The sequence below is a fragment of the Calonectris borealis genome, chromosome 23 (assembly GCF_964195595.1).
Source record: "Calonectris borealis chromosome 23, bCalBor7.hap1.2, whole genome shotgun sequence".
NCBI lineage: Eukaryota > Metazoa > Chordata > Aves > Procellariiformes > Procellariidae > Calonectris > Calonectris borealis.
This window is the reverse complement of record NC_134334.1, coordinates 2,951,460-2,965,653: the sequence shown is the minus strand read 5'-3', so window position 1 is coordinate 2,965,653 and position 14,194 is coordinate 2,951,460. Positions and strand designations below refer to the sequence as shown.

The 14,194-nt window shown below is 41.6% G+C and overlaps 1 protein-coding gene across 1 annotated transcript in view; it reads right to left on the bottom strand.

Annotated features, from left to right (window-relative positions):
• The window catches only part of SSU72 (SSU72 homolog, RNA polymerase II CTD phosphatase), a 29,541-nt gene extending 21,257 nt beyond the window's left edge, over positions 1–8,284 (bottom strand). The window contains exons 1-2 of the mRNA XM_075172225.1: positions 8,076–8,284; positions 697–840 (exon numbers count right to left, since the gene is read on the bottom strand). Coding sequence (XP_075028326.1) covers positions 697–840; positions 8,076–8,155 — 224 coding nt within the window. The 5' untranslated portion in view covers positions 8,156–8,284. The remainder of the gene's footprint in view (positions 1–696; positions 841–8,075) is intronic.
• Positions 8,285–14,194: the final 5,910 nt, after the last annotated feature.

The following is a 14,194-nucleotide window of genomic DNA, read 5'->3' as shown; positions in this document are numbered from 1 at the left end:
AAATCAGGCAATTTGACATTAATCATGGTTTTAAGTAGTGTGCATAACCTTGATCACCTCTGCTCTCCAGGATTAAATATGTTATTGGGCTCTCCTATGTCCATTCTTTTAGTTGGACTCGATGATCTTAAAGGTCTTTTCCAACCTAAATGATTCTACGATTCTATAATTTATAATATGCTATAGGATTTTTTTTTTCAGTGCACAGATCAAATCATGTATCAAGAAATTCTCAGCGAGAAGGGTGAGCTCTTTAATGAAAGGTATCCTCTCTCCCAGAGAAAGTATACTGTAAACCTTACCTGTCAGTTTGTCTGAGCTAAATACAACATTAATGTCGAGGTGGTCGCTCTTCGCATATCCATTATCGGGACAGTCTTTGCACTGAGAAAATATGATCCACAGTGCAGTGGAGGTAATGGACAATCTGCGATAGTATTAATGTGCTTTCATTCAAGAGCTAAACATGTTAACATACTACAAAAGAGCATTTTGAATGCGTGCATTGTAACTCAATAGCAATTTACAAGGGAGCATTAGAGGCCCATTGTAAAAAAACCTCCTATAAACCTAAAACATTTTAAGATCGCCAGTCAAGCAACTATATGTTTCTAATGCATAATGCCAAATAATGAATTACACCTTTCAAGGATGAACCATATTGGATTTTTTAAAAAGGCCATGCCACAGGGATACAGTTCTTTGTCTTTCCTAAGCAGATCATTGTACATCTGATCATATGTTGTTTTGAAATCATAAACATTCGGCTTGTCCGGTGCTGGTCCTGGCAGTTTCACATGAGTCCCTGTTCCAAAGGATCGGACACTGAATCCTCGTTTGCTGAAAGACAGAGAGGAAGGGGGGGAAAAGGGCAATTAGATTGGATGGACTTTAAACACCAAGTGCTGAAGAACACATACTGAGTTTTAAAAACACCTCTTAGTAATCAGCCAAATCACAACCAAACAGTTGGCAAACTTATCAACTAAATTGTCAAGCGTACCCAACATGCGTATTTCTTCACGGTTACAATCGAAACTCACACATCATTTCTAAGGAGCGCCTGTATTTTATACAAAATTTTCTTACAATTATGGTATGTAGCCTTTTGGATATTTCTTTTGTGCTTTCAGGCTCGTTGGATTTGCAACGAGCATGCGTTCTATATTCACTCTTGGACAATACAGTACAAAGATGTTTTTGTCCTGATGTAAGAAAGTAAGTAACAATACCAACTGATCAATACTAAAGTTGCTGGGCTAACTACATTAGTCCCCTCACCATGTCGCCAAAACTACCTCTAGTGTAATTTAATTAGCCTAGTACAAACATTTGTGTGCCTGGCACTTTTCTCAAGTGGACTGAAAAACATACTATGTAATTACCTTTACAGAAGTGGGGCACATATTCTGCTGGCTGGCACCTAAAACTCTTGGGTAAGCCAGGGATAGCTTCATTCCATTCTCATGAACAACTACTTGTTTAATAATTATAATTAAAAAAAAAAAAAAAAAAGGAGGCAGGAACCTGCTTGTCTTGAGGGGTAATGCCAAAATGTTCTTTCTGATTAACCTAAATACACCCACTTGAACCTCAACAAATCCTTAAGTAATATTAAGAAACATTACAATGTATTTGTTGAGTAACAGGACCGAAAAGAGATTGTTTTCTGGTGGTCTAATAGACAAAGTTACATGGTAAAATACTGTTGCTATTGTCCAGAATGTTGAAACATTTGGTTTTATAATGACAATCTAACTTCTGAAACAGGTCAAGACAAAACAGCTTAACCTTTTTTTTTCTTTTTCAAGGACCCACACTTTCAGCTTCAATGATTTATCAGAGACTGCGTAGAGAGAAGAGCGTTGAAACAAAACAAAAAGCAAGCAAACAACCCAATGTCCCCCCTCTCCCCCACAAAATAAGAAAAGTAGAGCCGCCTTCTGAGAAGAGCAAACAGGAGACTGGGAACCAGTGCAAGAGTCCCAAGCACACATTTTGAGCAACAGACAAGTCACATCTTGACTCCTTGGTCTTCACATACATGATTGCAAGGAAATTCAGTAGAAGACACACCAGTTCAAATTGCGTGTTTGCCTTCAAATGGTGTCTTCAAAGTGATCCAAAAAGCTTCTACGCAGAGATTACTGTGATCAAGCTTTGCCCCAAGCTCAAACACTGCTATGCAACTATCAGTAATGTGATTTCCTTTAATTTGTCCTATTGGAACATAGCCCCTCCTTTCTCTTTTCTTGCTTCACTACACTTTTTCTTCCAGCAACTATTTATAAGTTCCTATTTCTGTAAACAGACAGGATACATCATGATTTTTTCTTCTTTCTAAGGACCAATGACTGAAAACGGATACAAGTGGAAAAAAGTGCAATTCTTCCCCCTCCCAGCCCTCCGTCACATTAACAGTGACTCATAACTGCACCAGTTACATTTAGTTTGTTTTCCCTGCAATACTTCCAGACCCGGGTTTTTATTCTGCTGCTTCTACTGGACATGAAGAGAGCCATAACATGTATAGAAGAAGTTGCAGTGCTAAAATATTAGTGTTTCAAATTGATCCTTTTTCCAGGTGTCTCACCCTTCTTCTTTCCTTTCTGTACCACTTGAAGCTATTTTTGCCAAGAACTTTAATATCAACTAACCAAGAAATAGTAGACTTTAGCACCTTGCACTTTCTGCCTTCTTTCCTTCTCTCCCACATTACTGCAAAGCAGTAACATTATGATGGAAAAGTATTTTATTCTATGCTTTCCTCCTAACTTTTAATTTTCCCTTAATATTATTCTTTTAAATACGTCTGCTTGGGTCATACACATTAAGAAGCCCATCTGCAACTGTCGGAAATGTCCCTGAAGTTTTGATGATCTCGTATCAAGCAAAACAGAAACCTTCATTTGAAGTTCCACACATCAAAAATTTGTGCCTCTAATGCACACGACCTACTGAAAATTACTTCCTTGAATAGCCAGAACATGCGTTTCTCACATTGAATTTCATGTTTTGACACTAGCAGTTGCCAGTTGTACAGCTTTTACACTATTTATGCACCAGGTGTACTATTATGAAATATTCTGAAAATGTTTCAACACATTTCTTGCAACAATTGGGGGGGCAGGGGAGAGAGAGGAACGCCTGCACAGAACCATTATTCAACAGAGCCTGCTTTTATTTAGCAGCTGGACAGATCTAGTTTAGTAAGTCATCAAGTATCTGTTGTAACGTGGCACAAACTTTTAACAATGAACATTTTCTACAAGACAATGTATATCTAGTATTTGTTCTTGGCCTAGAAAACTACCCAGAAGATGGAAAATAATGAGCTTCAACTTTACCATAAACAGTAAAGGGTAAGATATACTAATATACTATCTTAGCACTGATTTCTGAAAATGTGAACATTAACAGACCTGTAAATGTGAAATTTCAGGAAGCTGCTTCTATTAATACTATTAAGACTAATGTACATTAACTATCAATATACTAAGTACAAATATAAGCCAGTATACAGATCTCATTTTCAGCAGGTATGCTCACCTCAGTTTAAGTCCAAAGCTCATTACAATGAAATCACGTGCACTAACCATGTGCCCATGAGTTTATAGACTTTTAACTGAAGAACCTGAACACAGTCATTGCATTGCTCTCCAAAGAATCTCAGAGCTCGTTGCAAGTACTACTTCTCACCTGGGACACAACGGCTGCTGAAAGCCGAGATCAACATGGGACTACACTAACAAAGCACTAACACGACAGAGTTGTTACCACTCAGTTTCAGGCACTGAGAGGAGAAATAATATTAATCCACGCAGCTTGAGACATGAACTTTTATCCACACCTTTCTTCTATTCCATTGTTATTTTGGGATCTCACACATGCTTATTACATTAAGGTATGTTTCAGCTTACTGTAAGGTCATAACAGTACAGCTTCTCTTCTTACAGTGGCCAGTAATAAGTATTACTAAACATTAAAGCAAATGCAATAAATCCTGCAGTCCCACTACAGCTGGTAGTGGTAAAGATTTTCAGGGGACAAATCTCTAATTTTAATACATCCACTTCCACAACATGTAGCAGGAAAATAACTAGCAACAGTGCCCTCCTTGTAGGCCACTTCAAAAATATCTTATGCCATCCAAGCAATATTAAAAAAAAAAACAAACCACAAAAAAAAAAAAACAAAAAACCACCCCACCCCCCCAAAAAAACCCCACGCTGTTAAACAGCAGGAACACAAGCTTTGTTAATTTTGATTACGAAAACTTTAAAACATTAACAATGTTGTAACTTGTATTATCACTGATAAGCTGTCAAATGAAAGTGCTTTAACATAAAAATGTTAAAACATTTCCTTCTTCTTGAGGGTTTATTAATACAATTTAAGATTTCTTAAATTAAGCAATACAAATTTCAATACCTCACTGCATTCAGCTGCTGACAGATAATGCCCATGGAGAAGCTGTGACTAGCGACTCATGTAAATTGCAAGGGTGCAACTTAAGTTCTCTTACATGGTCAATGTTGAACTACAAATCATAACATCAATATGAAACTTAAGTTTCAGCTACTGGGGTTTCAATATTTAAATTTGTTTACTGCCACTAAGATATCTCATATTCACACCAACTTCTTAACACACTTGGTTTCCTAAAACAAATGAACATGTATGTAGCCTAAGCGCATATTAGTAGCCTACAAGTTTTCATTATCAGTAGTGACACAGAGTCCCTGAACTCAGGAGACCGAGATAGGATATCTGTACTGTAAGAGCCTGAAAATACAAAGTTACCAGAGCACCTCCTATACACTGGGAGAGTTCGAAATGGTAAGTTCTTTAACAGCCATTAGTATACTACCAAATAAATACACACAAATGGAAACATTGAAGCTGCTGTATAATAAGGTTTGGTAATAAGAGAAGTGTTACCCTTCCACCTTCCTCTTCTATGTTTGAAGGAGAACCATGGCCTAAGTCTGTATACTTTATGGCAAGAGAAAAAAAAAAGACAAGACCTATACACAAATTATATTTGTAAAAGCAAAAAATGTAGGATGAGTAAGATTTGACCTAGGGACTGGTTACAGACGGACATCCAGTTTGACAGCTTTTAAGAAAGGACTGTCTTTCCACATAGTCCTTATTGCTTTTCCTCTTTTCCCTTTACTTTAGTGTCTCAACATACCCCTATGGTGATGGTAACTACTCTATTAACAAACTTCAAAAGACCTTCAGTCTGACTTCTGTTGGAAGATTTGAACAAAATATTCAAAACCTGGTTAGTTAGAAAATATGAAAGCACACTATAAAGTAAATGGAAACTCTACTGAACCAAGATAATACCAGAAGAACTGGTAGATTGATTATTCAGATACGAAAAAGATCTAATGCATAATTTGTTTTCCAGAGGCACAAATAGCAGCAGAGAGATATCAAGTACAGTAGGAATGAATGAGAAATTCAGGTTGGCAAGTGAGACTCAATGCAAACCTTTTTGGAATGAACCACTGCAATTGAAAAGGACAGCAAGTTTATAAGTGTCCAAAAAAAGTTACTCTTGTTATCTGGTACGTGAATTTTAAAGAAAGAAGAAAAACAAACCCAAACAAACACCATCGCCCCCACAAATTGCTGAAGTGTGTGAAGAAAGCATGTATTACAATTTTGCTTTTCTGAGTCTAAAAGAGAGAACACCAGGATGTTATAAAATGTAAGTACATTAAGATGTTAATTCAAGGCTGTTTAAACTGCTTCATAATTTCATGCATCAAAAAGGATAAACTACTAAGAAGAAACATAAAAGCAAGAAGTGATGGGCTGCAGGTACTTCCAACAAAAGCCTACCAGATAAATCGAACATTTCACCTAAATGTTATATGTAGAGGGCTAAATTTTATGTTTTACAAATGCATCAGAAGTTAAAATTCAGACATTTCTGCAAGATCGTTTTTGGTTTAAAAGGAAGTAGCATACAATTAAGTTCAAGTTTTAGTAGGCACTAAGCAGGCCTAACATTTGGAAAGTAAAATAAGCTTGCCTTATTGATAGATATTTTTCTCTATAAATTGAAGAATGGAATAAGCAAAGTTACTAATAACAATTCTATATGAAAAATTTGACTTAACTAAAACCTGTAACTCATTAAAATACTGAATAGACTAGAGAATTCTGAAACCTGACTTACAGCATTACAAAAATATAAAAGATTCATCAAATGTAAGACAAACACTTCAACAAAAAATTTAATTTTAATACATTTCCTAGCATAAATATTTAAAAAAAAAAAGCCTATCTAAAATACTTATGCAAGATCTTAGGCTACACGTTACAAAGCACTGCATATGAATATTCATTAAGATGTTTGACATTGAAGGCTGGATTCCAGACTTTTCAAATAGTCACCTGCAGTTCTGTAGAATTTGTATCCTTTAGAGTCTTGTAATCCCTTAACAAAATACCTTAAAGTTTCATAATACCTCAGTTTCTTCCTAACTCTTCTTCTTCTTTTAATCACGTGTTCTTTCAAACTGCAGTGCAACATACAGCAAGACATTACCCTGAATTGGTAAAGCAGACTGGCTTTGAGCCAATGCAAACATTTTCCTCAAGTTTACCGGCAAATGACCACTCTCATCGCATGGGCTAGTTATTTCTTTAGAACTTTATCAGCAACGCACCTCTATTTTGCCATTTACGCTATTCTTGCTATAATTACATAGGCTGCTGCTGAAAAGAAACATTTTCCAAATACATACATTTTGCTAATTTTTAATTAGAATCTTAAGGAAGAAGAGAATTTCAAAAAACATTTCCCTGCCACATTTGCCAGAAGAACGTCAGTCACACCGGAAGTGATTTATTTCTTCTGCAAAAACAGAGAGGAAGAAACAGGCTAAACATTAGAAGTGAATTTAAGTTTGTCCTTAGTACTCAGGTTTCAATTAAAACTCAGTTCCAGTATTATTAGCAGAAAAACAACAGAAGAATAGCATCCCTCCCCCCCAAGCAGCTATTGGTAACATCACGTTTTCATAGAACTGCCACAGGTAACATCTGATGCCAAGTTTAAGCATTAACAGCATCATACGCTGCTCACAGTTAAGATGGCTGCCAGAGCAGATGCTTCTATTATTTATTACTTTCAAGGCTGTTGTTTTTATTTAAATGTAGCACACAATTTACACGTAGTTGTTTGGCTTACTGTGCTAGCAATATGTACCTTTTAATGTGAATGTTACTTTACATAACAAAAAAAAAAAAGCCTTTATCATGTTCCTGCAGTGCATAGGGAAGATTCAGAAACATGATTTCAGGCCGATCAGGTCTCTCCTGTCCGTCAGTCCATCCCCAGTCTCCCATCTCCCCTTTTGAATTCAGCCAAGCTGAAAATACTTGCAGTGCTATAGATGACCCCTCATAATCTCAAAGACATTTAAGATTCTGAACCAAACACTTCGTCCCGTTTTCCTGCAACAGGAAAGAGCTCCCTTTCAGTGCACAGAGCAGTTCCAGTCTTCAGATGCATTACAGAAAAAAACAAAAAAAAAAAAAAAAGAAAAAAAAAGGAGAAAAGGAGCGTTTAAGTTTTCAGATGCCGAGACACGGGAGTTGTTCTGCACTTGTCGAGTTCGCCAGCTCGTGTTTTGCAGCACTGGATCCGGAGGTCCGCCAGCGACAGTGGAGCAGACCCCACGGCACCGGGCACTCCGGCGAACCCGGCCGGGAGCAGGGTCCGGAGGAGGCAGGACGTAAACAGGATGAAGTCCCCAGGCCCGTGGGCCTAGCAGGGTCAGGCGCGGGCCCCGAGCACGGCCTCGGACGGCAGCCGGCGCGGCGCCCCGCCGCCCTGACAGCCCACTCGAGCCCAGCTCCCGGCCAGGCCAGGCAGCCAGCGTCCGCGCTACAGCGGCCGAGGAAGGGGCCCTGATGCGGTCCGGAGGGGCGGCCCGCGACGGAAGGCGGCCGCCAGGGCCTAGGACGCACTCGCGGGGCCCGGCGGCGGCGGGCCAGGCCGCGCCGCCGCCGGCCGGAGGAGGGAAGGGGTTCGGGCAGGCCCTGGTTACCTGAGGATGTTGTGCGCCTCCATGCTGCGGTTCTGGTTGCTGGAGCACACCACGGCCACGCGGAGCGGCGAGGAAGGCATGGCGGCGCAGGGAAGAGCCCAGCTCCCTCCCCGCGGCTCCGAAACCCTCTCGGCCCCGGCCGCGGCTCGCACAAAATGGCGGCGCGAGCCCGGCGGCGGGCGGTGCCGGGACGTGTCACCAGGGCCGCGCCGCCCCGCCGCGGCCAACCGCGGAGCGGGCGTCAGGGGGCGGAGGCCGCCGCCTACCATAGAGAGAGAGGCAGAGCCATAGAGCTGGAGCGGGGCGGGCGCCGAGGGCCCGGCCCCGCAGCTTCCCCCGCGCCGCCCCGGCCCCGGGCGGCTCTCGCTTGGGGAGAGGCCGGTCCCCAGAGCGGGGCGACCCTCACCCTCTCTGCCGCGCCGCGGAACCGGCTTCGCGGGGCTCACGGGCGGCCTGCGCCGCCGAGCCCCTGACCGCCCCTGTGATAGGCGACCCGGCAGCGATCGCCAGGTCCCCGGTTGTTCTCAATAAACGCCGCTTCCTCCGGAGCCCGGGGCTTCCTCGGCAGCAGCGGCGAACCGGCGGGCGCAAGGGCTCAAGTGTTTACAAAAGAAAACAGGTCACGTAGCATGAATTCGTGAATCTTGCAGATTGCTGGGGCTGTTCGCCTAAAAATACCGCCCAGCTCGTCAGCCGCTTATCGAGAGAGAAAAGCCACCGGTCACGGATGTTCCGCGGCGACTCGCACGGCACAATCGATTTCCTCCCATCCAGCTGCGTTTCCTGGTTTTCTACGCGGAGCGAGTGGTTGGAAACAGCGCTGCACGAACGGTTTGTTTCTGACCCAACTTCTGATTTCCCACAGGACAGCCCGCTATTAGCTCACAGCCTCTTATTCCTAAATGATGAAACTTTGTCCTGATGGACTATTCAGCTACCAGATGTTTTCCAGCGGTGCCGTTCCAACGTTAGGACAACTGTCAGGCAGAGAAAGGCACTCGAATGAAACTACCTGAAGGCTAGTGCACAACAGGGAGTAGCTGTGAGAAAAGGTCCAGCTTTGCTATTAATCACCATTAAATGCTGTGGATTTGTGCTACTCTCCTTTACTGTAAACAAGGACACGTATACAATATTTTACTGGATAAACACTCACACCCCTCATGTAAATTGAACATAAAGGTAGAGATGTAGAAAATGCCCGATAACATACCCGTCTGGGTGAGCGCTTTCACAACTAACCATGGCCTTGTACTGTTAGTGTATAAGGCAGTGGCTCTTTCAGAGTCAAATACAACAGCTAAAAGATTCCAGCAGAGGCAACAGCAGCATCTCTGTTTACTACTTCTGTAGTTCTGAAGAGTCTCAGGCACACGTACACGTACGCATGTGCTATTAGGTTTCATCTACACATGCCAAACAGAGAGACAGAAATGTAATAATTTGCTGTGACCACAACAGCTGATACATTCTAATCACCCCCAGCTCCAAGCGCCCTACTTAGCTGCTAGACAACCCTGTCTCGTTTAATATACAGGCAATTTTCCAACATCCAGAAAGAAATTACTCCAAATTTACAATGTAGGGTCTTGGGTCTTCCCATCTTCTTCCCAAATATGCCCTATTTCCGTACTTCACACGCATATAATTCCCATTTGCCTGTCAATGTAAGCCACATACTCCATTAGTTTGTTTTCAGAAGAATGTCATTCAAGCATGCGCTTTTTTCCTGAAAAGCAGTCTTCCGGCTACTTTTCTTTCTCAGCACTAGGTGGCAGCCAAATGTTGCAGTGGGTCCACTGAGCTGGGCCATGGACGAAGATCCGGAGAAGCAGCATTTGGAGGGAGAGCTGCATCACCCCTAAGAAAAAGTAAATTGGGTCCGACACCCTGGATCAATCCCATCTCCATGTTTGTGCCCAGAACACTCTGTGCTGAGGACTCTGTGGTGAAGATGAGGCAGACATATGCTTTCTGTTATGCTTAATCATGGAGTTCCGCATTTTAGGAGTAAACTCTCACGCTTTTACTGAAAACTATTCAAATAAGAATGACCAAAACTAGGAGTTATTTATGTACTGCCTGACTGGTAAAATGCACTGATTTCAGAACTGTTTTGCTCGCATACAGGCCAAAACGATCATGGCACTCCTTGCTCAGCCCAGACCGATTCCATTTTTCCCTGAGGTTTTCATCATCTTTTCCCATTTCTGTGTCATTGTGCTTTTCCACCTTGGTTTACTTCCACTATTTCAGGTGACTCCAGTACTCTTCAGTGCTTGAGAAATGAGAGTTAGGAGAGATGAGAAACCAAGGCTTCAGCAGGATGTAGAGGTTTCCTCCTTCATTCCTGAAAAGGTCTTTTTAGAGCAGTGAGAGGACATTAGCAGATAGGTGAGGTGGAAGCTTCTCTCTCGGAGTATACAAGGACATTTTTGCTGTCAGTGCAGAATACAAAGGAAACCAACTCCAGTTTGAATGTGTGTAGACTCCAAGTACAAAAGTTGTCTGTGTTACAATTGGACACCGTGGCAATGGCCTCATGCTCTAAGCACAAGTCCGGTCCATCTCATCACAGGCCCTACCCTAGCGGATCCAGGCTGAGAGCAGAGCTGAGAAGCTGTTTGGTGCCACTGTGATGAACATAATTAGAGCGAAGTGAATAGTGGTAACAAGAGAGATTGTATTAAACAGACAGCTGCTCCCCAGCTCCTGACAATTCTAAAATGTTGAAAGTGAAAGAACGCTCATTACTAAAAATCTCCCATTGATGCTACTTTGTGCCAGATTTGGTTGCATAGGCCCTGAGCTGCATCACAGCCAGGATAAATGCTTGGAAATGACTTTTTCTCAAAGCCCTCTAGCTCTATTTATCTGGTCTCAGACAACTAGAATGAATTTCTTATCAAATGCCTGCTATGAACTGTGATCTGAGAGCAACTTTGCGACAAAATCAATTTGATATTATAATGGGTGCAAGTTAAATGGATCCATCAAGATGTTAAGTGCTTCCTGCCAAGGGAACAAGCATCTTACCTTCTTGCTGAATTTAATATAGCCATTGGACAATGAATATATTACAGGATGAGGTCTTTAAAAGTACTTAGGAAATTTGGAACTATATTAAAATGGCAACTGGGGCCTCATCTTCTTTCTGCCTTGCACTGAACACAAGATGAAACAACCAGTGCTATAATTAAAAACTTTTTTATTATCATGTGGGAACAGCTGTCCAGATCCCCAGTCTGTTCTTAAGATAGTTGCTTATGTCATCACTCCACACAGACCTCAGAAACTCCGAGAGCTCTGGCCATGAAACTGGATCAGTTTCCCTCTAGCTCTGAGATGATTCATATCAGGAATGCAAAGTACACAGCGTGGGGAAGGCAGTAAAGATTTAGATTCATCAATATCCGATTGCAGCTGGTGTGGCTTCTGGGTTTACCTTTTTTGTGGCACTGCACAGTATCAGGAAGGGAAAGTTTTTGTTATTCTGTTACTGTAAGATTCATCTTTAGGGGGATACTCATTTTAAGTGCTTAACTTCAGGTATTCTGAATTCTGCCCTCTCAGAAAAAAAATTCTTCTGACCACCATTTTATATGAAACTTTTGCATCTAACTGCGATCTTCTGAATCATCACCCAAATTGGATTCCAAAAGTGGCCGAAGACAGATGGTATGTCTACTGCTACGGCTGCTTATGGGCAGAGCACCATATGCACTAGCCCTCTTCTTCCACTCCTGTGTCAACCATACCCTTTGAGTTTAAAGTGCCATCTCAGTCCCGTCTGGAGCAATTACAATGGAGTAGCTGACAAGCGAAACAAATTTAGTTACACTCTGCCAAATTAGTGTCATGATTCTAGCAGGCCAAACAAATTGCCATCAAGTCTGCACACAGCAGGTCAAGCTATTTGCCATGTATTCCTGTGACAGGAAATTTGTAATATAATGGGAGCATTATATACAAGGACTATTAAAGAAGATAATGCAGTTAACTGTTATTTAATTTTCATTCTAATTCTTTTCAGTATTTATTAGTTTACCATCTATTTGGTCTAAGACAGAACTGAGACTCCTACCCCTGTAAGCTTTATTAAGTAAAATACATCATTAGAAAGTGGTCGTCAGAGAGATGAAAGTACTTGGGAAGCTTAACTGAATATGACTGCAGCTCCATTTCAGGAAGGCAGTAGAAGAGTGAGAGATGAAGTAGCTATGTAGGACTTAGGCCCCTAAAGAGAATGACAATAAAGAATTTTTATGAGATGGCGAGGATCATACAGATCAATACTGCCTGCAGATAAAAACTAACTTCCTAAACAATACTATCCAAGTGACTAATATTAAAGAGCAAAAATTAAATTGGAAAAATCCCTGCTTTTTCTACAAAAATGAAAAATCTTTATAAGAAAAGAATGTCTGATAGGACATTTACAAATGAGCTGTTCCTTAAGAAGCCCACAATTATTTTATAAAAACATTTCCAGAAACCTTGCTCCAAAGACGAAAGCTCCAGATATACCTCTAATATTATTCTATGCTGGAATAAACAACTCAAAACACAAAGCTTGCAAATGTGACATTACCGAGGGCAGAAGAATTTAGGACATATATATTACCAAAAGCAAGAACCAAAATAACCATCTCCTGCTGTGTTTATCCCAGGAAAATTTTTATTGCAATAGAGCAGAAATCTGGGACACAAAGCCTCAAGATAATTGCACATTGGTCCTAGTACTCACATGCCTTTGCTCGCTCTTAAAAAGTATCCCTAGAGAAACAAGGTCCAACAAATGATATGTGAGCAAAGTACCTCCACACTTATGTGGGGAAACGAAAAAATGAGAAAATTGATAACCTGAAAATTCAGAGACAGCATGAATACAGTGTTTAAAGGAAGGGGAAGATAACAGGCCATAAGACAAAATAACCAGCTGAATATATCTCAGGTATTTTTCTCATACAGAACTAGAGCTACAAAAGATAGGCCATCTACAGGCATGTTTTCACACAGATTTTGCAGCTACATTATAGAATAAAAGGAAATATGGAAAATAAGACAAAGGCTAATGACAGATAAAATCACACCAAAAACAGAACACGAAGGAGACAAAAAGGAGAATAATATCTTAAAAAAAAAACAACGGTGCAGAGACCAGGAAACAAATTTTATTATTGGTGAAAAAGTATTCTATCATTTTTGATGTCTGAAAAGCATAAATAAAATCTAGGAGGAGTTAGGAAATAAATATACAAAAAGAGACATGAAACACAAGAACAAAAAACTAATTGTCTTCCCAGAAGGGAAAAAAGGCCTCATTACAGCACCAGCTCCAGCCAATCTCAAAAAATAATGCCTCCTGTTCTCCCAAAGGGAGAGAGATAAAAAACTACATCCAGCCTAACGTCTCGCTGCTCCGGGAACAAAGGGCTCGGGAGCCCCAGGGAATGCGGATCTGCATCCCGGGCTCTACCTTCAGAGAAGTGCCACTGTCCAGGGTCCTTCTCCTCCGTCTCCAGGGACTTGCATCATTGGCCTCATAACCAGCCTGCAGGTTCTTCTCGTTCGCTGCTTGCAGTTTCTCCAAAGCCTTCCTCGTCTTGCTCACTTCTGTATGGCAGTAGCAGGGAACCGGGAGCGGGAGAAATACAGGAGACAAGATCAGGATATCGAAGAAACAACTCTATTCCCCAGCCCAGCTGAACTTCATGTGACAAGGCAGGGCTCTCCCTGCCCAGGAAGGGGTGCTTTCTCTTGCCTCAGTGCTTCCTAAAAATATTTTCTGCCTTCCCATTAATACTTTTTTCCCTCTGTGCTTTCTGAGAAATTCTTTCCCCACTATGACCTCAGCGCTTCCTGAGAAAAGCTTTTCCATTCTCTCCCCCGAGCACTTCCCACAAATGTCTTTCACCTGTTTCCCTTCAGTGCTTCCCAGCTAATTCTTTCCTCCTTCCCCTTGCGCTTTGCACAAAAGCCTTTTCCTTCCAGTGCTTTCCACACAACGCCTTTCCCCCCTACCCCCTTGACATTTCCCTACAAAACGTCTCCTCCCTCATACACCCAGCGCCTCCTGACAAATCGTTTCTCTCTCCCTCCCCTCAGCACTTCCAGCG